Source organism: Dreissena polymorpha, chromosome 2, assembly GCF_020536995.1.
Source record: "Dreissena polymorpha isolate Duluth1 chromosome 2, UMN_Dpol_1.0, whole genome shotgun sequence".
In the NCBI taxonomy this organism is placed as follows: Eukaryota; Metazoa; Mollusca; class Bivalvia; order Myida; family Dreissenidae; genus Dreissena; species Dreissena polymorpha.
The window spans coordinates 25,884,221-25,912,140 of NC_068356.1; the positions used below are offsets into that span (position 1 = coordinate 25,884,221).

Below are 27,920 nucleotides of genomic sequence, written 5' to 3' on the forward strand. Positions count from 1 at the left end.
TACGTAACAGATATAATTGCGTAATTGGTGTTAACACTTGGAAAATTTGAGCAATTCAAGGCACACATTCTACCTCAGCTGTTCGTAAGCAAATGGGTTAATTCGAATTACACGTGTTTGACATAAAGAGTAATTTACAGAGAAATAAGCATAATTGCTTAAAAAAGCAAGGAGTTAAATATTTTAATAGTAGCTAATTGGAAATTAATTGACCAAACACTGTCGCTATTGTTTTTAATACATGTATATATATATATATATATATATATATATATATATATATATATATATATATATATATATATATATATTATACAGCATTAAGACATCACCTTTTTTGTCAGAGAGTTGATATCAAAAGGCAAATAAAGCAAAGGAACTACAACCAGTAAAGCATTAAACATTTATTCTGCATAAACATGTATCAACTCAGAAACAAGGTTATATTTTGTCTGTGAATAAATTAACATCTCTTGTAAAGCATTACATTGTTCAACTGTAAGAGAACAATAATCATGAAACAAATACATCACTTAACGAACATAAGTTGTGATACATTGCGTTGTCTCCATAAAAGTTCAAAGCTCATTGTTTATCTTTCAACTCTTCTGTTAATCTCATATCATTTCTTGTGACCTGCAGACAAAAGAACATAAATGTCAATAATAATTATGAATCATGCACATTTGCTACAGTATTTTTATTTCATTTAATATGCAGTTTAAATTATTGTATTTTTGTTCCTATAAAAAAATATTTTAACATTTAAGCAAAGCATAATAACTGCAACAACAGAAACGAATTTGTAAATAATTATTTAAATTAAAGGTACGTTTTAACAAAAAATGTGTTTGTCAGAAACACTATGTCCCCTTCTGCGCTGCTTTGATTTTTTTTTTACCTTTGACCTTGAAGGATGACCTTGACCTTTCACCACTCAAAATGTGCGGCTCCATGAGATACACATGCATGCCAAATATCAAGTTGCTATCTTTAATATTGCAAAAGTATTCATAAAATGAGCGATTTTGGCCACATATATTTGACCTCTGACCTTGAAGGATGACCTTGACCTTTCACCACTCAAAATGTGCAGCTCCATGAGATACACATGTATACCAAATATCAAGTTGCTATCTTGAATATTGAAAAAGTTATTGCAAATGTTAAAGTTGGAGCAAACAGACCAACAGACAGACAGGGCAAAAAAAATATGTCCCCCACTATAGTTGGTGGGGGACATTTAAATATATTATATCATTCATTCATAATTTATCTACATTAATATATTGGAAATATAACATTACTTTGGTGTTTTGATGGATTGTATCGTATGAGTTGATTGTTACATTGTCTTTTAGAGAACACAGAACGGATGATACATGTTCATACCAAAAACCAGTGTAATAAGAACAGTTGGAACACCACAACCATACAATTTTCAATTATTATATAACTCTTTACGATGACAAAAAACACAAATGATGCGTAAATTCAGAACATAAATATAACATTATATTGGACTAGACAAATAATTACATGCATTCATGACACCATTTGGATGAGTACACAAATCTGTTTTTTCCCAACTGGTTAAAACAAAAACCAGATTTCCCACTCTGAGATAAAGAATTCTGATCTGGTAGTCTGTATTTGATACTAAAAATGCACCAATATTCCTGTATTATTATCTGTACGTATATTAACATTATTTGTTTCATAACATGACCTATGTATCATAATACTTACCCACTTTGAACCATTTTGGGACATGTTTATCAGACTGGTTGCTGGAGGAAGGCGCTGAAGATGATGTTCCTGCTGCTGCTGCTGATGATGATGATGATGACTCTGTGTTGATTTTCTGTGACTTGGCTGCCTGCTTGCCCTTTCCAGTGTACGTTTTCATATCTGATGAAGATTGGTCTTCACTGTTTGTTGCTCCAAGGCTTTAAAGGACAAAATGTTTTTATTTTACCTAACAGTGGACTTAAATGTATTTGTAGACAGTTGCGTTCTATGCAGTTGCATTAAAATACATCTTAATATATGCTTGTCATTTCTTTCTATATTGTATAAATCTTACCAATATGGTCAATTACATAATTTGTGGCATAATGATTAGTTTGTATGTTTGGATTTTTCAATGGTCTTTCAGTTATATCACTGAGGTCAGTTACATCATTTTCATTTTTCCTGTGTCAGCTGATCCACCAGTAACTGACACCAGAAAGCCTGAGTGCCAAATATACAACAGATACAAACCATTCTGCGACCAGTATGTCAGCTTGCAACTTGGAGCTGGTCTCTGACAGCAAAGCATCAGACAGATAGTGCTCTGTTGAGAACAAACATTTCAATTCTTGGTGAAATCTCGATGGTATTATCATTTTCATGGCATCAATAAATAAAATGAGTAATTAATAAGATATATATCAAGGTCAAAACAGAATATTGCCAAATGAGCCTCGCTCTGGGAAAACAGGGCTTAATGCATGTGTGTAAAATATCGTTAAAGATTAACCTGTGCAGTTCGCACAGGCTTATCAGTGACACACTTTCTGCTTAAAAGATTGTTACTTTAAAGAGACTTCTTTTTAATGAAAAATACAATAACAGCGTAAAATGTCGTCCCTGATAAACCTAAGTGGACTGCACAAGCCAATCTGGGACAACACTTTACGCTTATGCATTAAGTCTTATTTTCCCAGAGCCAGGCTAAAATGGAAGATCAGAAGGACAGTACCTTTTTGATCTTCAGATCCAAAGTATATTAATGCAGCAGGGATGAGCTTGGCCTGAAATTTACAGTTCAATACAATTTACCCTTGCATTACTCCATTTGAATTTGAGATCATTAATAAAGCATACTTTTACCTTATGTTAATCAACACAAATAAGAAGACTATAACTGGATAATCAATCACTTATAATCTGGATATACATGTAAATGGTTTTCTGTGTTGTAACAAACACATGGTGATTGTATGTATTTGAGTCGGCCTCTTGGAAAACCAGGCTTAATTGAGTCATGTTCTGACAAAACTGCGCTTAATGCATGTGCGTAAAGTGTCGTCCCAGATTAGCCTGTGCAGTCCGCACAGGCTAATCAGGGACGCCACTTTCCGCTTTTATGGTATTTTTAGTTTTATGGTATTTTTAGTTTCAAGGAAGTCCCTCCTTACCGAAAATCAAGTTTAGGTGGAAAGTTGTGTCCCTGATTAGCCTGTGCGGACTGCAGGGGCTAATCTGGGACGACACTATACGCACATGCATTATGCCCAGTTTTCTCAGAACAAGACACAATTTATGTCCAAAAAATGTCACAACCAGATTAGCCAATGCAGTAAGCATAGGCAAATCAGGGACAATACATGTCGCATGAACAGGATTTTTGTTCAGAAGACAATTGATTCAAATGAAAAATTTCATTTAAGCGGACAGTTTCGTACCTGATAAGTCTGTGCAAACCGCACAGTCTAATCTGGAAGGATAATATAGTCACATGCATTAAGCATGGTTTTCCCAGAATGCCGCTCAGTTTTAATAGTTGATAATGATTCAGACTTGACTATAGTTGATAATGATTTAGACTTAACTATAGTTGATAATGATTTAGACTTAACTATAGTTGATAATGATTTAGACTTAACTTTATCCCTCACAATTATGTATTAACTTATAAATTGTTTAATCAAAATGACTATGGGCCTTGTCCTGATATACCGACCTCAATAAGTGTTTTCGTGTTGTCTTTGAGGACACTCTTTGGAGGAGAAGTATCTACAAAACAGAAGATACGTAATCTGTAAATCTGAACTAATTTTACATAGTTTTAAACTAAAAGACAATACAAGTTGTATGTTTCTTACAATACATATACTTTTTATATCCATTACTTAAAAGATTTTATAAGCTCTTGCTTTTTATGACAAAGTACTTCAACTACATGCGATGTGTAATGAAAACAGTGTATTTGCAGATGTGCATGTATGTGGTTCTTACAGAGGTAGAACTGGAGACTCTTGTCTTCAAGATGATCTTTGACAAACTTCTGAACAGCAAATACTGTAAACACACATGAAATACGTATGAGCAGCGCTTAAACATGGAATTTGTTGTTTAAAAGAAGTCTCTTCTAAACGAATATCTAGTCTCAGTGGACAGCACAGGCTAATCTGCGAGATATTTAAATCATTGAGAATGGTATTCCTTGAGTATGGACTATATGTCAACATCTATTGCGTTTAAACATGTATATTTTATGCAAACATAGACAGACATGTAAAATGATCTCGCTTTAAATCAATAATTTAAGATTTCGGACATTGGCTGCTTTGGTTTTCAAAAAACATGAAGTTAAATTGTAAATGGTGTAAAAGATGCTCCCGTTGCAACCAAAAGGTCAAGGGTTCAATCCTCATTTGCAAAGCATTCTTAGAATCTGTTCATAGAACAGAACAGAACATAATAGTTTATTTTCGACTTAAGCATGTGAAGCTCATCGTCATTAACATACATATAAATAACAGCATGCGTTGAAGTACATACAAAAACAAACAAAAACACACATCATTTTAAAGAATAAATAATCTAAATAAACACAAAATAATAAATAAATAGACACTAACTACTGCTTCTTTCCAGGAAACAGACTCACTAATATTTCTATAAACACATTTTGTTCAATGTAATTTAGCTTAAAACAAAAAGGTTTAGCCTAAACCCAAGAGTATCACACTTACTGGTTTCCCTTGGTCTGAACACACCCTGTAGGACCAGTTTGTCATGGAACTGCACGCGGATCACCACACGCTCGTATTTCCCATACAACTCCTCCAGATGGGCCTTCCTCATTGCTGACGTCATCAGAGGCTGATCCTCCAACTCATGGCTGCAGTGGAATAGAAATTGTTTGTTGGTTTAATATGAGCCTTGTTGTTGGAAAACTGGGCTTAATGCAAGTGCATAGTGTCATCCCAGATGAACATGTTCGTAGTGTCATCCCAGATTAGCATGTGCATTTTGCACAGTCAAATCTGGGACGACATTTTCTCTCTAGACCTAATTTTGGTTAACAGTGATTTTCTTTCAACAAAAAGCCAACTGTCTATATCCAAGTATGAATGAAAAATCCAACAAGCGAATTCATTGAATTGATATCCCCTGCCAAATAAACTTTGTTTATGGATCGGTGCAAATCCCTTGATAAACAGAATAATCATTAAGTGTAAAGTAATAATTAGTAGGTCATAATTAAGTGACTTTTATCAATTGCACTTCTCCTCATTGACATCTACACAGTCATTAAGTTTCATGTTGAAATCCTGTGGCGTATCTGATATAGAGCCTTGAAAAGTTACATCCTACAAAAACAACAAAGGGCAATAACTTTTAGTTAAGGAAGCGCAGGGTTATAGTTCTAGTGCATGACACTTCTTCCCATTAATTTCTACACACCCATGAAGTTTAATGTCGTAATGTTGTATTGTATCTGAGAAGTTCCATCATACAAAAACAAGAATGGGCCATAACTCTTATTTAAGAAAATGAAGGGTTATGGTTCGTAAGCATGGCACTTCTCCTCATGAATATCAAAACACCCATGATGTTCATTTTGAAATCTTGCATGGTTTCTGAGATATTGCCCTGAAAAGTTTCATCATACAAAAAACAAACAAAGGACAATATCAAAGTGTAAAAAGTGTAAGTGTAGGGTTATGGTTCTTGTGCACGGCACTTCTCCTGACCTCATTCATATCTATCCACCTATAAAGTTTCATGATGATATCATATAAAGTTTCTGAGATATAGCCCTTAAAAAAAGTATTACTTAGCCACCAAGTTTTGTGATCATACTTACTCTTTTTTCCTTTTTTTGCAGACAGAAAGGTGGAGGAGATGGTTGAAAATAGGAGGGGAATGACAGACAGACAGACAAAAGGCAAATATGTTGCAAAATGTGTGCATCATTTATTATCGCATCTTATGTAGTGATTGAGTAATCATATTACTGTACAACCATTTATTTTCTTCTGCATGAAATTTCCTAGTTACAAAATATATGAATATTTTGCCAACATTTTAATTCCGTAATTTCTGATATCATGGATAGGAAAAAGGGTGATCTTGTGAGTCACTTGCAGGAGGAAGACCCTGTTTATTACATGCTAATAAACAAGTCCTTTGTTATCAGTTTATAGTAACATGCCCTTCTTATTGTACCACAATTATCTAGTTCATTGTTATGAATAAAGAATTAGTGGGACTGAATCTTATTAATTATCTTTGATCCGCCTATTGTTGGCTGAACAATGTTCAACACCCCTTAAAAACACAATAAAAGCAATTGGTTATAACGTTTTTACAAATAAGCACAAATCCTTACAATTTTACCTTAGTGAAGTAAATGCTTCCAAACAGTTTTGCTGATTAAGTGTTTTCCAGTACACAGTATAATGCAGTCCCATAGGTGTAACATCCAGATTTGTCTAGAATGCGAAACAGACTTAAGAGGTATTCATGGCTTATGTCATATATTAAATGCCTACCTAAATTCAGTCTTAATGTGTTTTAAGCATTCGACAAAATTCTTCGTTAATAACTGAAATTCTGCAATTCCTCTTCTTACCAAATATACAATAATTAGTGTTTGGGGAATAATTATGGTTTTGCAGTATGAAGTTTTGTTCCTTTTTCAGCACAAAAATCTGACCTTTGATCCCTGTGCAAACAGAAAGGTCTTGCATTATCCCTACATGGCCAGTAATACGTTTACCAAGCTTCATCCAAGAATTTTTATTGCGATCTTAAAACTTGCAGGATCCAGTTTTATGATATGCATTTTTCAAGATGTTTCACTTTGATTTTAAATAGTCAACAGACGAACGGAGGAAAAAAAATCAACAGACAGACCTATTGGAAACCTATAGCTGAGTGTGCATACAAATTAACACAATAATATTTAATGCATTGTTTTAGTAATGACAATAATAAGTTTTGTTTTATTTTTAGCACCATGACTTAACTTTTGACCTAGGATAAAAAGGGGTTGCGCATATTTTCTACATAGACCATTATACCAAGCTGCATCAAACCGCCTTCAGTACTTTTTGCAAACTTGCAAGAGCAAAGTTTGTAAATGGAAAGACTCATAGACATGCAGATCAGACAGACATAATTAACAGATAAAAACCTCTAGTCCCTTAGAGTGTAACCTGTAGGGGACTTTCTTGTAAAAATATGATGTGTTTCCAAGATAATTTAGCTAGAGGCATGCTTACAGCTGTCGCTGTTTCTCAGACATAAGGCTACGGATGTCCCGCTCTGTCAGCTCAAAGAATTCATCTGGCACATCTAAACATACAAAACATGCAGTTGTTAAAATGAATGCATGATTGGGTAAACTAGCCTGATGCACAAACACAATTTTTGTCAGCTTACCACCAATAATTTAAAGAATTATAAAATAAATCAGAAAATAATGCTAATAGATGATACATTATGGAAATTATAATCCCTTACACAATAAATCCTTCAAACAATTGAGAGTGTACAAGAGTTCTGACAAGACAGGTCATTAAAACAAACAATTTCTAGCTAGCTCAATAGCTAATCAACATAAGAGACAATCGCTTTTTGTTGCTATGTAAATCCTGAGGGACCTATTTTTTTGTTAGTATCAGTCTTGGAACCAGTTGCCCACTCCAGTCTTAAACAAAAAAAATTTGAATAAAGATTGGGAATTATTTTTCGTTATCGACTCATTATCCATAACACCCTTTAACACAATTTTAGCTGATTTCTATTACAAGCCTGAAACCATGCACTTTTCAGTCCTCATGTTCAACTCCATGTAATGACCAATTACATACTTCTTATGTAGTCATGTATATAATTAGATGTTTGTAAAACATAAATGCCTCCCATCTTTCAGCATTTTAATTCCAGTGACATTCAACTTAGATCTTTTGCTTTGAAAATTACTATCCATCATCCTTTGTAAAGCCTTTCCAGCATACTATTTTACCTTGATCTTAAAAATTCTCTTGATATTGTGTTGAAGCAAATTTCATAAATCAAAGCGTTCTCAATATATAGTTCGGAAACAAATTTCCTCTTAGAAACCTCTGTGAACTCCAATTAAAAATCAACAGGCGTCTTCCTTTTCATGCATGTAATAACTATACAAATTTCATGATCATAGGTCAATGCATTCTCAAGATAATGTGCAAAAAACGAATTTATTGTTACATGCCGCTGTGACATTGTCATTTTCAACATTTACCTCAAAATTCATAGGCATGCTGCTGAAGTTTCAGTTTGTGTATTTTTCATTCATAATGACCAACAGACAGGTGAAAAGAAATATACCATGTTTTTCGACAGGGTAAGAGTAGGGTCATATGTAATGTATATACATAATTTAACTACATACGTACATATTTCTTCATAATATAAGACTGTAAAATTGTATGTGTCTAAAAATTAATAAGCAACCATGTATAGTCAGAATAAAGTAATAAAACATACATTTAATCTGTATAAAGAAAAAAATACTGGCCTTCAGTTTTATATTATTCTCCCTAAATACCTTGATTAGATTCTGTGGGATCTGTTAAGCGGACTGTTTCTTCAAAGTTGAATACCATAGTCTGTCTATCACAGGGCTGGAAAGCGAACAAACCCTGTGCTATGATACACATGCTTAATAGCAATAGAATATTTAATATAATTTACAAAACAAAAATGTTCATGCCTAAAAGAATGATATATGCCAGTATTTATTGACATGCATAGTTCCTTAAATCTAGACAAAATACAAACTAGTTCAGATTTTAGACGCTTGATTACCTTGAAATCATCTTTCTGCACAGTGCTGAAAAAAACAACATGTATTTTTGACAGTACAATTACAGACAAGAGGGCCAAGATGGCCCTAGTTCGCTCACCTGAGAGGATTCGGTTCATTCAATCTTTACCAAACGTCAAACTTGACCCAGATATTGTCCAGACAAACATCCTGGTCAAGTTTCATCATTATTGAACCAAAACTCTGGTATATGGAGTGATTTTGTTTTTGTAAGATTTGACCTGGTGACCTATATTTTGAGTTGACCCCCCTAACCAAACATCAAACTTTGCTTACAAAAATAATTATTATGACCAAGATTCATAAAGTCTGAAACAAAATTGCGACATCTAGAGTGTTTACAAGGATTTTGTATTATATAATGAAAATTTGGACAATCTAAAGGCAATAATTATGGCATTCATTATGTGATATATATATAAAACCAATCTTTTCACCAAGTTTCATGATGATTTTTACTTTATAAATATGAGAAAGCTGCCCCCCCCAGCAGCCATGTTATTCAACTGACCGGAACCATTTTCAAACTCAACTCTCATATCAAGGAAACAAATGTTCTGACCAAATTTCATGAAAATTGGGCCAAAAATGTGATGTCTAGAGTGTTCACATGTTTTCACTATATACATATAGAGAAAAATGCCCGCCCACTGGCGGCCATGTTTTTTCACCGATCTGGACCATTTTCGAACTTGTCCACGATATCAATAAAACCAATGTTTTGACCAACTTTATTGATGATTGGGCAAAAATTGTGACTTCTAGAGTGTTTAAAAGGTTTCTCTACAGCCAAATGAGGAAAACTGCCCCGCCAACTGGCTGCCATGTTTTTCAACGGACCGGAACCACTTTTGAACTCAACCAACATATCATTAAGACAAACATTTTGACAAAGTTAAATGAAGATTGGGCATGAAATGTGACCTACAGTGTTTACAAGTTTTTTCGTTTTTTTGACCTAGTGACCTAGTTTTTGATCCGGTACGACCCAGTTTCCAACTCGACCGAGATTTCATTGGGACAAAGCTTCTGATTAAGTTTCATGAAGATCGGACAATAAATGTGGCCTCTAGAGTGTTTACAAACAAATGTGGACGGACAGACGACGGACCAAGACCAGTCACAAAAGCTCACCTGAGCAATCAGGTGAGCTAAAACAGCAATACAGCCAATTATAATTAAAAATCAATTACTTTTTTAATGTTATTCCTTAACGTTTCACAATTACCTGAATAATCCTGTTTTAAATATATCAGTAATTAAACAAGAGATTGCCAAGCAACATTGTCCCCTACCAGTGAAACTCCATCATTGTCAGATTTTTTTTTGATTTTTTTTAAAATATTTGTTGCCATAGCAACCAGAATTCTTGACGTAGCAAGGAAATGAAATGACATGCATACTCTCAATATTGCCATATATCCATGTTTCAAGTTTCATGAAAAAATCTGAAGAACTTTTAAAGTTTTCGCAGGATCCAGAAAAGTGTGACGGACTGTCTGAAAGACAGACAGGCAGGAAGGCAGGCAGGCAGACAGACAGACAGACAGGCAGGCAGACTAACAGACTGACACACAGAGCGCAAACCATAAGTCCCCACTGGTTTCACCGGTAGGGGACAAAAAAAGAAAAAGCATTTTACTTTTTTAACCCTTACCTATACTCATTGGTATACACATTCTTTCCTTTTGTTTCCTCTGGAAACTAAAAATTCAAAGCTAAATTTATATTAACTGCAATAATTTTGCATTTAAAAACCTAATGTTGTATATATATCAATACAGCAATAAATATATTGTTACCGGTATTGATTCAAATTGTACATTACAAAACACACAAGAAACAGTAGAACTTAAAAGTAAAAACACAATATTGATAAATACTGAAGAAAATGCATGTATTGATCTTGTTTTAAACATGATTAAGTGTGCTTTGTTCAATTGATAAATACTGAAAAAAATTCATCTATTGATCTTGTTTTTAAACATGATTAAGTGTGCTTTGTTCACCTACAGAAGACAAAGTAAGCAAACTTGAATTAAAAGAATACCTTAAAATCTGCAAAAGGTGCCTGTTGTTGATGTTGTTTTGGTTTCTTTTTGGCTACAGCCTCTTGTTGTTGAACCAAACCTGAAGTAGGTGGCATGCTTGATAGGAAGGACTGCGCCATCTGTCTAGCTACCTGACAACCAACAGGGAAACAATACCTCAACCTTGCCTTCACAGATATGCATTGTGACCCATGTAATACCTTAGCAAATCAAATTAAACAAGGGCTGTTTGTAAAACATGCATGCACCCCATATGGGCTGTCAGTTGTAGTGGCAGCCATTGTGTGAATACGTTTTTTGGCACTGTGACCTTGACCTTTGACCTAGTGACCTGAAAATCAAAAGGGGTCATCTGTAAGTCATGATCAATGTACCTATGAAGTTTCATGATCCTAGGCGTAAGCTTTCTTGTGTTATTATCCGGAAACCCTTTTACTGTGTCAAGTAACCGTGACCTTGACCTTTGACCTAGTGACCTGAAAGTCAATAGGGGTCATCTGCGAGTCATGATGAATGTACATATGAAGTTTCATAATCCTAGGCGTAAGCGTTCTTGAGTTATCATCCGGAAACCATTTTTTTTTAAGTTGAGTCACCGTGACCTTTGACCTGAAAATCATTAGGGGTCATCTGCGAGTCATAATCAATGTACCTATGATGTTTCATGATCCTAAGCATAAGCGTTCTTGAGTTATCATCCGGAGACCATTTTCTATTTCGGGTCACCGTGACCTTGACCTTTGACCTAGTGACCTGAAAATCAATAGGGGTCATCTGTGAGTCATGATCAATGTATCTATGAAGTTTCATGATCATAGGCATAAGTGTTCTTGAGTTATCATCCGGAAACCATCTGGTGGACGGACGGACGGACATAAGGACCGACATGAGCAAAACAATATACCTCTTCTTCTTCGAAGGGAGGCATAATGAATAACCTTTCTTCATAGATTACAGTTCTAAAGGCTTTGTTTACAACCTTTAGATACGTATTAGCAGCAAACAGCATCAAACCTGAACAGCTTGCGAGTTACTTGAAGGCTGTTCTGGTTTCATGCTGGTTTCATATAGCCATTTTCACTATGTTTCAAACAGGGAAATGGCATATAATTTACAAGCAATTTTTGTTAAAGGAATGTTTATCAATCGCCAAGAGATATAAATTGGGCACATGGTTTGACTGATCATTAAGCAAGTAGTTTATCTTCAAATCAAATGAATCAGCTGTACTATGTAAAACAAGAGATGAGTTTGTCAATAACACAATGCCCCCTACTGTGTCACTTCGATTTTATTTTTTTTATCATTTGGCAGCTACAGATAATTATCTCCCTTTAAAGCTTATTACTTCCCTTTGATTATTTTTTTGACCTTTGACCTTGAAAGATGACCTGGACCTTTCATCACTCAAAATGTGAAGCTCGATGAGATGCAAATACATGCCAAATATCAAGTTGCTAACTGAAGAGACATAGAAGTCATGAGCATTTTTCAAAACCTAAACGCAAAGTGTGGCCGACAGACGGACGGACAGTTCGATCACTATATGCCCTCCTTGGGGGGCATAAAAACAACTTAGATACTTCCCAAGGATTTGGCATAAAGAAATGCGTAGTCTGGTAACGAGCCTGTTGAAACCCCCAAAATCACGAATTGCAATATTACTTGTTGCTGTTCCGGTGACAAATCATGGAAGTCATCAGGGGTGAACACTTGAAGTCCAGGTATATCTCTCAATTGGTTAACAGCATTCTGTCGCTCACTTCTCTCATCAGGAACTGAATTAAAACATCATTATGTATGCAATACAAAAAAGGAATGATGCTGAAAGTGAACTCACAGATGAACTTTGCAATCAGCCAATTAAATTGTAAGGCATGGCAACATCTTAACCTTAGATAAATTTCATGGATACGACACCTATGAGTTTGTAGAACAAGTAGTAAGAGTCTCTGGGAGAACATTTTGAGAACAATAAAGTGAAGGTTGACATCATATGAGCTGTGTCATGCGAAAATGTGTATTATGCCATTTGAAACGAACTTTATTACAGACCCGCGTGCGCAATTGTGCAGAATGGTCAGGAGCTATGTTTTCTGTCATTGAATCCACAAAACCTTGCATAACTTAACTTACTGGAGAGCATAGAACTTGACCAGACTGTGCATTTGGATTTTTCCATAAAAATATATTTAAAGAGATAACAATAAATAATTTGCAAAATAACAACACAAAGCGTGTGTGACCTGTTTGCTGCATGCTAACATCAGAGCTGGAAGAGACCACCTCCTCTGTTTCCATTGTTAACTCCACACCACCAGCTGCTTGCTCCACATCCATTGGCTCATCTAGGTCATTGGAAAACTCCTCCCTTTTAGCCTTCTGCACCAACTCACTCTCACAGCCTACAGCTATCTCTGGTGCCACCTGTGTGTTAGTATTGGCACTTTCAGGCTTTGACTGAGCATTTACAGAGTTTGTCACTTCTGACTCAGTAGACGCTACTGGGTGTACACTTTCTGCCTGACCCATTCTTGCCTTCCTCTGTTTGTCTTTTTCAATTTTAGTCTTTATTTCATCAAGCAGTGCATCTTCAATAGGCCGATGGAGGAGTCTGAACATTAGACAAAATGTGATGTGCTATGGACAGTTCCAAGGACAGTTATATTATCTACAGTAGGTTAGAAACAGACAATGCCAATTGTATTAGCAATATTCAGAATTAAGTATCTTATATTGAAAACATATACTTTATTCATTACAAGGATGGAAATAAGACATGAGATTTTCTGAGGAAACATATGACAGTTCTGCAGTAAGTTTTGTAAGAATGAAGATAGACAATCTTGGCCAAATTGTTAGTTTTTTATTCAGACTACAATTTAATTTCATAATACTTAAGATGATTTACCTTATATTGGATTGACATTGCACTTTAAAACAAGAGGGCCTGAAAGGCCCAAAGCCGCTCACCTGAGATACCAACGAACTGACCTGTTCTGTGCAGTCCAAGATTTTAATAGAACTAATGTTCTGACCAAGTTTCATGAAAAGTGAACTATAAATGAAACTTTTAGAGTGCTAACAAGGTTTTACTTCAGCCATATAAGTATAACTTCCCTGCCCCCTGCCGGCAATGTTTTTCAACAGACCTGAACTATTTTCAAACTCATCTAAATTTAATTAAACAAATGTTCTGACCAAGTGTCATGCTGATTGGACAATAAATGTGACTTTCAGAGTGTTAACAAGTTTTTACTATAGCAATATATGGAAAAATGCCCCACCCCTGACAGCCATGTTTCTTAACCATTTTTGAACTTGTCCAAGATATCATTGGAACAAATCTTCTGACCAAGTTTAATTAAGATCATACAATAAATGTGGACTATAGAGTGTTAACAAGGTTTTAATATAGCCATACATAGCCATATAAGAAACAAGAGCACCGCCTTGCGGGTGCAGACTGCTCATCTATTTTCTTTTTAAAGGTGAAGGGACTCTCATTTTCAATCACAAAGGAGGGAGGGGTGGAGTGAAGAGGGGTGTATAGTGTGGGGGCGTAGACATTTATTAAATTATCTTCCAAAAATGCAAAAAAAAAGCAAAAATAAATAAATTTCGGAATGGGGGGGGGGGGGGGGGGGTATTCTTGGGTGCGATGGTTGGACGGTATTTCAAACATAAAATAATAAAAATAAATATTTGTGTTTTTTTACCGTTTCAAAAAAAAAACAATTTTGGGGGGTGGGGTGGGGGGGGGGGGTATAGTATAGTGTGAGGGTTTGGTGGTCATTTGTGAGATGATCTTAAAAAATAAAAATAAAATAAAAAAAAATTAGGGGGGGGGATTCGGGGGTGGGGGATGATTCAGGGGGGGGGGGAGGGCACGAGGATGGTTTGGGTGGAGTCTATTGTGGTATGTCAGGTAAGAGTAGTTTTGTCAAAGTATCAATCAAATCTAATCATAAATAAAGAAGTTATGGCATTTTTAGCAAAATTTAATAATTTGACCTTGAGAGTCAAGGTCATTCAAAGGTCAAGGTAAAATTCAACTTGCCAGGTACAATAACCTCATGATAGCATGAAAGTATTTGAACTTTGAAAGCAATAGCCTTGATACTTTAGAAGTAAAGTGGATCGAAACACAAAATTTAACCATATATTCAAAGTTACTAAGTCAAAAAAGGGCCATAATTCCGTAAAAATGACAACCAGAGTTATGCAACTTGTCCTTTTACTGTACCCATTATGATAGTTTGCGAGTGTTCCAAATATGAAAGCAATATCTATGATAGTTTAGTGGTAAAGTGGACCAAAACACAAAACTTAACAAAATTTTCAATTTTCTAAGTATAAAGGGCCCATTATTCCGTCCAAATGCCAGTCAGAGTTACATAACTTTGCCTGCACAGTCCCCTTATGATAGTTAATAAGTGTTGCAAGTATGAAAGCAATAGCTTTGATACTGTAGGAATAAAGTGGACCTTAACACAAAACTTAACCAAATTTACAATTTTCTAAGTATAAAAAGGGCACATAATTCTAAAACAAAATGCCAGTCAGAGTTACATTACTTTGCCTGCACAGTCCCCTTATGATAGTTAGTAAGTGTTGCAAGTATGAAAGCAATAGCTTTGATACTGTAGGAATAAAGTGGACCTTAACACAAAACTTAACCAAATTTACAATTTTCTAAGTATAAAAAGGGCACATAATTCGGTCAAAATACACGCCAGAGTTATCTAACTTTGCCTGCCCAGTCCCCTCATGATAGTAAGTAAGTGTACCAAGTTTGAATGCAATAGCATTGATACTTTCTGAGAAAAGTGGACCTAAACGCAAAACTTAACTGGACACCGACGCCAAAGCCAAGGTGATGACAATAGCTCATAATTTTTTTTCAAAAAATAGATGAGCTAAAAATGCCCCACACCCTGGTGGCCATGATTTTAAACCTACCACAACCATTTTCAGACTAGAGTGTTAACATGTAGTTACTATAGCCATATAAGCTAACATGCCCGGCCCCCTAGGGGCAATGTTTTTGACCAACGGGAACCATTTATGAACTTGTCCAAGATATCATTGAAACAAATCTTCTGACTAAGTTTCATGAAGATCTGACAATAAATGTGGACTTAAGAGTGTCAACAAGGTTTTATTACAGCCATATATAGCCATACAAGGAAAACTGTCCCCCCCCCCTCCCTGGCGGCCATGTTTTTGAACCAACCGAAACCATTTTCGCACTCGTCTAAGATATCATTGGGATAAATCTTCTGACCAAGTTTCATGATGATCACACAATAAATGTTGCCTCAAGAGTGTTAACAAGGTTTTACTAAAGCCATATAAGCAAAAATTCCATGACCCCTAGAAGCCATGTTTTTCAACCAACTGGAACCATTTTCAAACTCGTCCAAGATATCTTAAGCACAAATCATCTGACCAGATTTGATTAAAATTGGACAAAAAAGTAGCCTCTAGCCTGTTAACAAGGTATAACTATAGCCATATAAAGCCATACAAGAAAAAATGGCCCATCCCTTGCGACCATGTTTTTCAAGCAACCGGAACTATTTTCAAGCTTGTCCAAGACATCATTAGGATAAATCTTCTGACCCAGTTTCAGGAAGATCGGACAATAAATGTGGCATATAGTGTATTTACAAGGTTTTTCTACAGCCATATAAGGACCAATGCCCTGCCTCCTGATGGCCATGTTTTTCAACCAACGGTGAACTGGAAACATTTTTGAACTCGCCCATTTGCACAAATCTTCAGACCAAATTTCGTGAAGATCAGACAAAAAAAGTGGCCTCTAAAGTGTTAACATGGCAAATGTTGACATCGCACAACGCACTACAGACGACGCACGATGGACAAAAGGCGATACAAAAGCTCACCACAAGCTTATTGTGCTCAGGTGAGCTAAAACAAAATGTTGAAACCTACAAATAACAAACCCCCATAGAAAAACAACCCATAGATACCTGAGGACAGCTTTGCCGCCTGTGAGACCCAGTGTACGTAGCTGTGTTTCTCTGAGCATCATCTCACCCGTGACCTCTTCCCTCATGTAGATACACACTGGGTGCACAGATGGGCTTACAGTGGAGTCAACCTTTGTCAATTTGCCAGCATGTTTACTGAAAAAGTATAAAAATGTATAGCTTTAATATTGTAACTTAATCAAGGGTGTTTTATTTTTGAAAAAAAAACTACACAAATATACAACATACACATGTTAGTCATTGCAACTTAGCTTAAGTTAAAGTATATAATGTAAATTTCTTAGCATATTAAAAAACATGTTGATGTCATAAAGTGCTTCCTTAGTTTGACTTGTGGTATTTACTATGCAACAAAAATAAGAAAACAAGAGCACCGCCTTGCAGGTGCAGACCGCTCATCTATTTTTCCTTCTAAAGGTGTAGGGACCTATCTCAATTTCAATCACAAAGGAGGGAGGGGTGGAGTGGAGAGGGGTGTATAGTGTGGGGGTGTGGTCATTTATTACATTATCAAAATGCAAAAAAAGAATTATATATTTTTTTTTGGGGGGGGGGGTGATTCTTGGGTGGGATGGTTGGACGGTTTTTCAAAAATAAAATAATAAAAATAAATATTTGTGTTTTTTAACCATGTCTGAAAAAACCAAGAGATGTGTTTGTCAGAAAAACAATGCCCCCTATTGCGCCGCTTTGAAAATTTTAAAATTATTTTTTTTACCTTTGACCTTAAAGGATGACCTTGACCTTGAGCTTCCACCACTCAAAATGTGCAGTTTTATGAGAAGGCCGCTTTGAAATATTATTTTTTTGACCTTGACCTTGAAGGATGACCTTGACCTTGAAGGATGACCTTGACCTTGAACTTCCACCACTCAAAATGTGAAGCTTCATGATAACGCCGCTTTGAAATTATTTTTTTTTGACCTTTGACCTTGAAGGATACCTTGACCTTGAAAAATGACCTTGATCTTGAACTTTCACCACTCAAAATGTGCAGCTTCATGAAAACATGGCTTTGATTTTTTTAAATTTTGTCTGACCTTTGACCTTGAAGGATGACCTTGACCTTGAAGGATGACCTTGACCTTGAACCTACACCACTCAAAATGTGCAGTTTCATGATAATGCCGCTTTGATTTTTTTTTTACCTATGACCTTGAAGGATGACCTTGACCTTGAAGAATGACCTTGACCTTGAACTTCCACCACTCAAAATATGCAGCTTCATGATAATGCCGCTTTAAAATTTTTTATTTGTTTTTTGACCTTTGACCTTGAAGGATGACCTTGACATTGAAGGATGACCTTGAACTTCCACCACTCAAAATGTGCAGCTTCATGAGAACGCCGCTGTGAATTATATTTTTTATTTTTTTTACCTTGAAGGATGACCTTGACCTTGAATTTACACCAATCAAAATGTGCAGCTTCATGAGATACACATGCATGCCAAATATCAAGTTGCTATCTTCAATATTAAAAAAGTTATGGCCAATGTTAAAGTTTTCAGACGGACAGACGCCATATATTTGACATTTGACCTTGAAGGATGACCTTCACCTTCACCTTTCACCACTCAAAATGTTCAGCTCCATGAGATACACATGCATGCCAAATATAAAGTTGCTATCTTCAATATTGAAAAAGTTATGGCCAATGTTTAAGTTTTTGGACGGACAGACACCATAAATTTGACATTTTAACTTAAAGGATGACCTTAACCTTTCACCACTCAAAATGTGCAACTCCATGAGATACGCATGCATGCCAAATATCAAGTTGCTATCTTAAAAAGTGAAAAAGTTATGGCCAATGTTAAAAGTTTTTTTGGACAGACACACAGACTGACTGACACTGACGGACAGTTCAACTGCTATATGCTACCCTACTGGGGGGCATAAAAATTATTTTTTTGGGGTGGGGGGTATAGTGTGAGGGTGTGGTGGTCATTTATTAGATGACATTTAATTAAAAAAACAATAATGGGGGGGGGGGATTCGGGGGGGATTCGGGGTGGGGGGGGAGGGGCCCGGGGGATGGTTTGGACGGAGTCAATTGTGGTCAGGTAAGAGTTGTTTTGTCAAAGTATCAATCGAATCTAATCATAAATAAAGAAGATATGGCAATTTTAGCAAAATTAAATAATTTGACCTTGAGATTCAAGTTCATTCAAAGGTCAAGGTAAAATTCAACATGCCAGGTACAGTACCCTCATGATAGCATGAAAGTATTTAAAGTTTAAAAGCAATAGCCTTGATACATGTACTTTAGAAGTAAAGTGGATCTAAACACAAAATGAAACCATATATTCAAAGTTACTCAGTCAAAAAAGGGCCATAATTCTGTAAAAATGACAACCAGAGTTATGCAACTTGTCCTTTACTGTCCCCTTATGATAGTTTGCAAGTGTTCCAAGTATGAAAGCAATATCTATGATACTTTAGGGGTAAAGTGGACCAAAACACAAAACTTAACCAAATTTTCAAGTAAAAAGGGCCCATAATTCCGTCAAAATGCCAGTCAGAGTTACATAACTTTGCCTGCAGTCCCCTTACAATAGTTAGTAAGTGTTGCAAGTATGAAAGCAATGGCTTTGATACTTTAGGAAAAAAATGGACCTAAACACAAAACTTAACCAAATTTTCAATTTTGTAAGTATAAAAAGGGCACATAATTCTGTCAAAATGCCAGTCAGAGTTACATAACTTTGCCTGCGCAGTCCCCTTATGATAGTTAGTAAGTGTCGCAAGTATGAAAGCAATAGCTTTGATACTTAAGGAATAAAATTGACTTAAACACAAAACTAAACCAAAATGTTCAACTTTCTCAGTATAAAAAGGGCACATAATTCTGTCAAAATGCAAGCCAGAATTATCTAACTTTGCCTGCCCAGTCCCCTCATGAAAGTAAGTGAATGTACCAAGTTTGAATGCAATAGCATTGATACTTTATGAGAAAAGTGTACCTAAACGCAAAACTTAACCGGACGCCGACGCCAAGGTGATGACAATAGCTCATAGTTCTTTTTCAAAAAAATAGATGAGCTAAAAACCATCAGTGTGCATTGTTTTATGGATGAAAGGAAAATGTTAAGGTACAATATACCCATCATCTTGTGCTTCCCAGTGTTCAAGGATGTGCCACAGAGAAGTGCTAGGGTGGAACTCATGCTGCAATCTATCACCTGTCTCCAACTGCAGGGCTATGATGACCGCAGTTTCAGCTCGGCTCTTCTCACATTTTATCAGCTCCAGCTTTGCATTGTTTGGAAGGTTGGAATATCTCACTGATAGCGTGAGGTCTACAGTATTTCTGCCGTGACTGTGATTATATATATATTATAAAAATTTCTTGTCAACAGAAACAGAGAAACCCAGAAGGTGATGTAAGCCTTCTTTAAATATAATTAGTTTCAAGGGACAATGGACTTTTTTCTTTGTTGTTAATACAAAATGATTACAATTATCACAGCATTTCATCAAAAAATGTAAACTGTTAATAAAAATAAAAATATGATAATGTTATAAGTTTCATTTTACTGCATAACAAATGATGTACCAAATAAATGCTTTTAACTACCATATAAAAAGACTATTACATCCACAGCTTTTAACTACCATATAAAAAGACAATTACATCCACAGTGATACTGTTACTGTGTTACATCAGCTTAATTTAACATGGTTAACTTAAATATGCTGTCAAACAAGGTTTGAATTTCATACTTACACCAATTTGTAGTCTTCTATTGGAAGAAACTTCTGTTTTTGACAGACATCTTCTAACACCTTCATTGTGGAAAACAACAACATACTTAATGTAAGAGCATTTTTTTCTCTTTAAAATTATAATACAGGGCTCCCTCTGGCTCAAAATTGTCTGTAGCCAAATTTACCTTTTTATGTGTTAATTCATATTATTTTGGATATTTTGTGGGTGAAAATGTAGAAAACCTCATAGCCAAAGGGATTTTTTGTAGCAAAATTTCCTTATTTGTAGCCATTGGCTAATTTGGCAAATGGCAGAGTAAGCCCTGTAACAACAGAATAATTATAAGTATGATTAAAATCTGGGTTTTACATGACTTAATTGCCATCAGTAGTATTAGTTACACTGTTAGTAACTGATGGTGTATGAGATATACACCCTCAGTTATTTCATACCATATGAGAGCAAAGCTTGAGTATGATATGAAAGTACATTGTACTGAGGGTGTATATCCCATACAGTTACTGACTGTGTAACAATTATATCTCAATCAACTACTCGATTACTCAGGGTGTACGGAAATTCTTAGGGTTGTATGAAAAATACACCATGGGCATGTGACCGCTCTAATCCAATCTGATTAGATCATTTTTGTAGGAGGTGAGATATAGATCAATTGCTTGCTGCAATATCAATATAATTTCATAGTTCTTACAATCTGATGAGATGTTTAATGACTTATTTCTGCATTGAAGAAACAAGCCCAACTAATAGGCACTAGTACTACCAATATCTAAAATCACGCTTCTTCATTAAGCTGACCTATATTCATGAATAATCTAAATCCAACAGGTTTGTTTATTGTGACTTTTCGTAGTTATTATCAGTCATACACGTATCTCAGTGGTCAGTTGACCAACACTTTTTCTTGGATAGCTGGGTTACCAGTACCAAGCCCTCATACTTATGACTGTAACTCATAACTTGAGAACCAGAGGTACAGCTCTGGTAGAATGGCTGTAACAACAATAGCATGACCAATCTAGACAAAAGTTATGTGGCCTGGCTGGGTATCAAACCTGGGATCTTCGGATTAAAAAGACTCAACCAACTAGTTATTCGCCCCATTAATATAATCTATCAACTTCATATAAAAAATGTCCCAAGAACTGTAACATTTTAGTGTAATCGGTTTTTTAACAAAAGAAATCAAGAACTGCTACATGTACAAAATGATATGTAAAAATTGAATGCCAAGTAAAGCTCGATTGGTCATTGTTGGCTTGGGTACTACTTACATGTACCGTAACCCCGGGTGCACTTAAGTATACTTAAATGTACCCCGGTAACGGAAAATATACTAACACGTACCCGGCAAATTTAGACTGTACTCAAGTTTCATTCGCACCTAAAATCCGAATCATCAAACGCGCTAAGGAATACAAAACACAATTGTCTTTGAATTGTTTTTTCCTCAAACTGCTTTTTGAGCAGGAGTTTTACTTCTATAGAGGGCATTTTACAGCATATTGAAATAAATACAAACATGATTAATTTGAAACAAGAAAGGTTGTTCACCACACCCAACCATGCCAAATATCCAAGTTACAGTCCAAGGAGTGTCAAACTGCATCAAACGGCTGAACGTAGTGGTCCAGATAAAATGCCAATCATAGCGCAGAAAGATACATCGTAAGAGATAACACCAATCCTACAGAACCTATATCGACCATCACTAGATACCCATGAAATACCAAAAGACTGGAAGCAAGCCAATATAGTACCAATCTTTAAGAAAGGCGACCAAACAAAACCGTCAAATTACAGACCTGTTAACCCGACTGCAGTTGTCTCAAAAATGCTTGAACACATAGTTGTCTCACAAATTATGAAACATCTAGATGGTAACATCATACTTCATGAAAATCAACACGGGTTCCATGCTAAAAGTGGCAATTACTACTGACAACCGACGAAATTTCCAGATATATGAACCAAGGCCTCCAGGTGGGCATGGCTATACTCGATTTCGCTAAAGCGTTCGACAAAGTACCCCATAGTAGACTAGTCTAAACAAGGGACAAAATTGTCACAAAACCAGGTTTTCATTGTGAAAAAAAATCTGATAAAGGGAGAAAACTCAAACTGAACTTTTGAAATGAACAAACAAAATTACCCCCCTTTGTAAGTTTTTTTTTTTAAATCTATTTTTAGTCGTGGCGACCTTGACATTGGAGATATTGACGTGATTCTTTCGTGCGACACACCGTCCCATGATGGTGAACAAATGTGCCAAATGATTTTAAAATCTCACAATGAATGACATAGTTATGGCCAGGACAAGCTCATTTATGGCCATTTTTGACCTTTGAACTCAAAGTGTGACCTTGACCTTGGAGATATCGACGTAATTATTTCGCGTGACACACCGTCCAATGATGGTGAACAAATGTGCCAAATGAATTTAAAATCTGACAATGAACGACATAGTTATGGCCCAGACAAGCTTGTTCCGCCCGCCCGCTAGCCAGCCCGCCAGCCAGCCAGCCAGCCAGCCCGCCCGCATTCGCCAATCTAATAACCAGTTTTTTCCTTCGGAAAACCTGGTTAAAAATGTCCTTCTACGGCATACATAACAACACCTTGTCCTGGGTGAGTAACTTTTTAGATGACCGATTAAAACAAGTTGTCATAGATGGTGAATCTTCTAACCTATCCAGAGTAACTTAAGGAGTACCGCAGAGAACCGTTCTAGGACCAACATTATTTCTTCTGTTTATAAATGACATTGCCACCAACATATCTTCCTCCATTCGTCTATTTGCCTATGACTGTGTCGTATATACACCGATAAGATCCCCAGATGATCACAGTTTGCTTCAGAACGATTTAAACACCCTGGTCGATTGGAGTACTACCTGGCAGATGCAATTCAACATTGACAAATGTGCAATTATTAATATAACTACAAAGAGAAACATCTTAAAATATGACTATAAAATGCAAGGAAAGTCCCTTGAAATTGTTAAAAACCACCCGTACTTAGGAGTTGAACTCAACGAGAAACTGAAATTTAACCTGCACATTGACAATATCACAGCAAAGGCCTCCAGTGCCTTAGGATTCTTGAAACACAATCTAAGACACTGTCCTAAACAAGTTAAAGAACGTGCCTACCACACATTAGTGATACCGAAATTGGAATACAGTTCTACAATTTGGAATCCTCAACAGAAATCGCAAGTTTCATAAATTGAACATATACAACAAAATGCTGCCAGATGCATCCTTGGTAAACCTTTTAATTACCAGAACCCTAGTAGTGTAACATTAATGATCTAACAGTTGAATTGGCCTTCTTTGACAAAATGAAGATATAACGCTGACTTAGTATTTATGTATAAAGTGGTGCACAGCCTAGAAGCAATACCAGCATCAATTCTGCCCGTCCCTTCAGCTCAACACGAAATGAAATTCATCCCTTACCACTGTAAGATAAATGCGTATCAACATTCTTTCTTCCCGCAAGTGATTGTCCCGTGGAATCACCTACCTGACCAAGTGCTTCAGCTAGACACAGTAGACAGTTTTAAGGTTGCTTTAAAGCCGGCTGTGGTGGTGTAACGTGCTATCATTAAGAGTGTATAGTGTACATACAAGTTGGACATTTTAAGTCACATTTTATTTTGGGAGCATCTGACCCTGCGCACATGTACAGTCACCCGCACCTTAACCCGATGTATAATAAGATTTTGTGAAATATTTCATCGAAAGCGAAGAGATGTGCTTGTCAAAAACACAATGCCCCCTTCTGCTTGGCTTTGATTTAACATTTTTTTTTATCCTTTGGCAGGTTCAGATAATTATCTCCCTTTGAAGCTTATTACTTCCCTTGGATTTGTTTTTTGACCTTTGACCTTGAAGGATGACCTTGACCTCAAAATGTGCAGCTCCATGAGATACACATGCATGCCAAATATCAAGTTGCTATCTGAAGCGACATAGATGTTATGAGCATTGTGTGAAACCTAAACGCAAAATCTAAACGCAAAGTGTGACGGAAAGACAGATAAGACAGATGTAGAGACGGTCCAATCACTCTATGCCCTTCTTTGGTGGCATAAAAAAAAGCCGACAATGACCAATTTAGTGTAAGAATTCCCGGGTACGTTTCAATATATTTTCTGTACCCGGGGAACATTAAAGTATACATAAAAATACCCTGAGTACATTTAAGTAGTACCTTAGATGACAATGACCAATCGAACCCAAGTAAATGCATAATATTTTGTAACACTTCTATCATTAAACTCAAAACATCAGAATTCTTTGATTAAGCAAATTATTAAAATGACACATCCTGATTTTTATCTGCTGGTTTTAAGAGCACTTTGTGATATTTTATTGTATTATGTATATGTAACAGGGTATTCAGTAAATCCACTCTGCCACTGGTCCTTTAATATTACTAACCCGATCAAGACTGTGAGCTAGTATCAGTGTGGGTGCTAATTGGTGAGTGAATGAGTTACTAACACTGCATGTTTTTAGGTGAGATGTTTTTAGCTATACTATAGAGTTTCACTGGTTTTATACACTAGTATAGTGTCATTCATTCATAAAATCACGTTAGAGAAAGATGTACTTTCAATTTGGCATTTTCCATTCGCCAGTGTCTTTTTATTTTAAAACTTAGTCTTGAGGTCGCTGGTGAGTGTACTTTTATTGTCCATATAAATACATTGTATTGTATTGTAATACTAATGTATTTGCCTGATCAGTGTGTATATCAATGCAATATGTAATTTAATATTGTAATTTGATTTTGTTATTTATATTTTTTTTTGTTAATTTCAGGCCATCATTTTCATCATTGTAGACATCTATAAAATAAAGAATATAAACAAATAACCCACTTATGTTATAAATACACAACCCGGCTACATATACAGAAAGAATAGTCCAAAAAGGAAAGTGCAAGATTTCAACTTCAGGAAAAAAATACAAACATAACACACAATATATTTTGTGGTTGAATATAATTATTATGTATTTTAGTTTATTTTTTTCAATTCCATTTGTCGTGTTTGCTGTTCTCCAAGAAACCACTAAACCCTCTAATCTTGTATCGATATATTTGAGTAAACATCCGAAATTCACAATTATCCGAATTTGATATACAGTCAATATTTGTTCACGATTACCGAAAATTAGAATCTGATGAGAAAGAAATCACCTGCAAAAGCTTGGTGTTGGGTGTAATTTTAACATTCTGTCTTCTTCCATTAGGGCACAAAACTTGAAGTGATGCCATTTAACTTATTACATAAAAAACTACGATGTTGTTAACTCATTCATCCGGTGCCGGTGTTTTAGGCTACATTTCACTATGATACATTTCATTGCTCAAATCAAAGATAACCATGTGCCTAAATTTTTAAATAATATCCTTTACTGCTGATAAAGCGTTGAAAATAATATTGGATACATGCAATTAAAAGAATTGGGGAAATGGCCAACTGAACGTCATGATTCCATGCATCTTAAAGAAATATCGTCAAAAAGCTTCCCCCAACTGTTGCAGTGATATTCAGCGGTGCGTTCATCAAAACTTAAAACCCCCCCAGAAAATATCGCTTAATATAACAATCGGACACATAATAAACACTCGCTTAATGTGTGGTCATTTTATGCTCAAGTATTGCGTAAACTACCATAGAAACGGCCAATAAGGTGTACCCTACATGTAAAATTGAAGTTTCATCCAAGTTTTGATGGTTCATGTGCAATTTCGAATTATTTTGTTTGCTTACAATTTTCTACGATTCTCAACAGTATTATGAATATCCGACTCAAAATCTTAACGATAAAGTGCATCGATCTCGATTTGGTAGATGAGCGCGCAATTATTAAAATTAAGCGATAAACCAAACTTAAATTGGTATATATCATATCCTACACTTTAGAACTGAACACAAGTTTGCACACTTTCCATTATTTTATGTTATAATCAATCAAATTACTACCGTAGTTGATTTGGCCTATATAATCAAGGCGCAAATAATAGTTACGATGAAACGTAGTTTTTATTAATACCCCACTCAGCAGTTTAATATTTGACATACAACATCGTATTGCAGTCTCTAGAAAAAAATCAAATCATATACGCGTATAGGTCTAAACCTATCTACAACCCGGAGATCAGCTGATTTATACCGACTTGTTTATCAACATGATTTTACAAATTACCGGTATTTTTAATGAAGCCGCACTGAAGTATTCGTTGTCAAACATCGCGAAATGGTCATCTGCAAAATGGTTTAAACTTGCTACACGTTCCGACAAGTCGAGGGTATTCTTCGTCACTTTTGTGACAAGCTCTATTTGTATATAATATATAGACAGCAATAATCACGTTACCATTCATATTTTATTTTTTATTATTCTTTATTAAGGACATTTCAACTAGATATTTATTTTGGCACATATTTAAAGCATTATAATATTGTTTTCGCTCAGAGTGTTGAAACTTGATACTCATAAACAAATAAAGAAACGGCTTGCTGTGCTGTTAGGAATATTTGACATTAAATTATATTTATCAGAAAGAGTCAGAAATATTGATTGAAAAATTGCCCGATCAGGCAAGAAAAGAACCATTTTTTCATATACCTTGGCAAAACGTGTCCGGGCATCACACAACTCATCCAAGGAACAACTTAAATAACTGAATACAATCGTAAAACAATTATCTTAAATTTGACCGTAGCGATTTATTTTAAATGTCGTTGTTCGTCAGATATGCAAGCCCAAAGTTGAGCAACTTTTAGCATCTATCAACATTTTCCGCAATTGCCTGTTTTGAACACATACTTGCTAGAAGGAGCAAGTCGTCTAGGTTACATTATTTAATCATCCGTTTTGAATTTGAATGTTGCAAATTATGTACGTGCATCTGTCTTTGGATAAAACTATATTGATAATGATAATCTTGTTTTCTCACAGGACAACACCCCCAACATATCTATACATATACTTTACATTTATACAGGATATTAATCAATGTACAACGGAAGGTCTCTGTCGCGATAATGACCAACACGCGTAAGTAAAGAAATCAGGAATATGTTTTGAATAAGATACTAACTAAACTTATACTTTTTTAATTGATATTAACACTTATTTACCTTGAGTAAATCAATATGCAAAAATGTGGAAGTTTATTTCAAACCATGTAAAGTGTTTAAGAAAACCAATAACAAACCATAAACA

The 27,920-nt window shown here is 35.5% G+C and overlaps 1 protein-coding gene across 1 annotated transcript; it reads right to left on the reverse strand.

Annotated features, from left to right (window-relative positions):
- Positions 1 to 389: 389 nt before the first annotated feature.
- LOC127866310 (tether containing UBX domain for GLUT4-like) lies at positions 390 to 26,030 on the reverse strand. The gene is made up of 18 exons (XM_052406778.1): positions 25,885 to 26,030; positions 20,670 to 20,728; positions 20,046 to 20,261; positions 16,920 to 17,075; positions 13,170 to 13,537; positions 12,589 to 12,701; positions 10,923 to 11,054; positions 10,530 to 10,576; positions 8,854 to 8,878; positions 8,594 to 8,669; positions 7,284 to 7,356; positions 4,746 to 4,894; positions 4,006 to 4,068; positions 3,731 to 3,783; positions 2,747 to 2,798; positions 2,266 to 2,338; positions 1,750 to 1,949; positions 390 to 636 (listed from the first exon to the last, which is right to left on the reverse strand). The coding sequence occupies exons 1-18, from the start codon at positions 25,960 to 25,962 to the stop codon at positions 623 to 625; spliced, it is 1,947 nt and encodes a 648-aa protein (XP_052262738.1). The 5' UTR covers positions 25,963 to 26,030; the 3' UTR covers positions 390 to 622.
- Between the last annotated feature and the right edge of the window lie 1,890 nt (positions 26,031 to 27,920).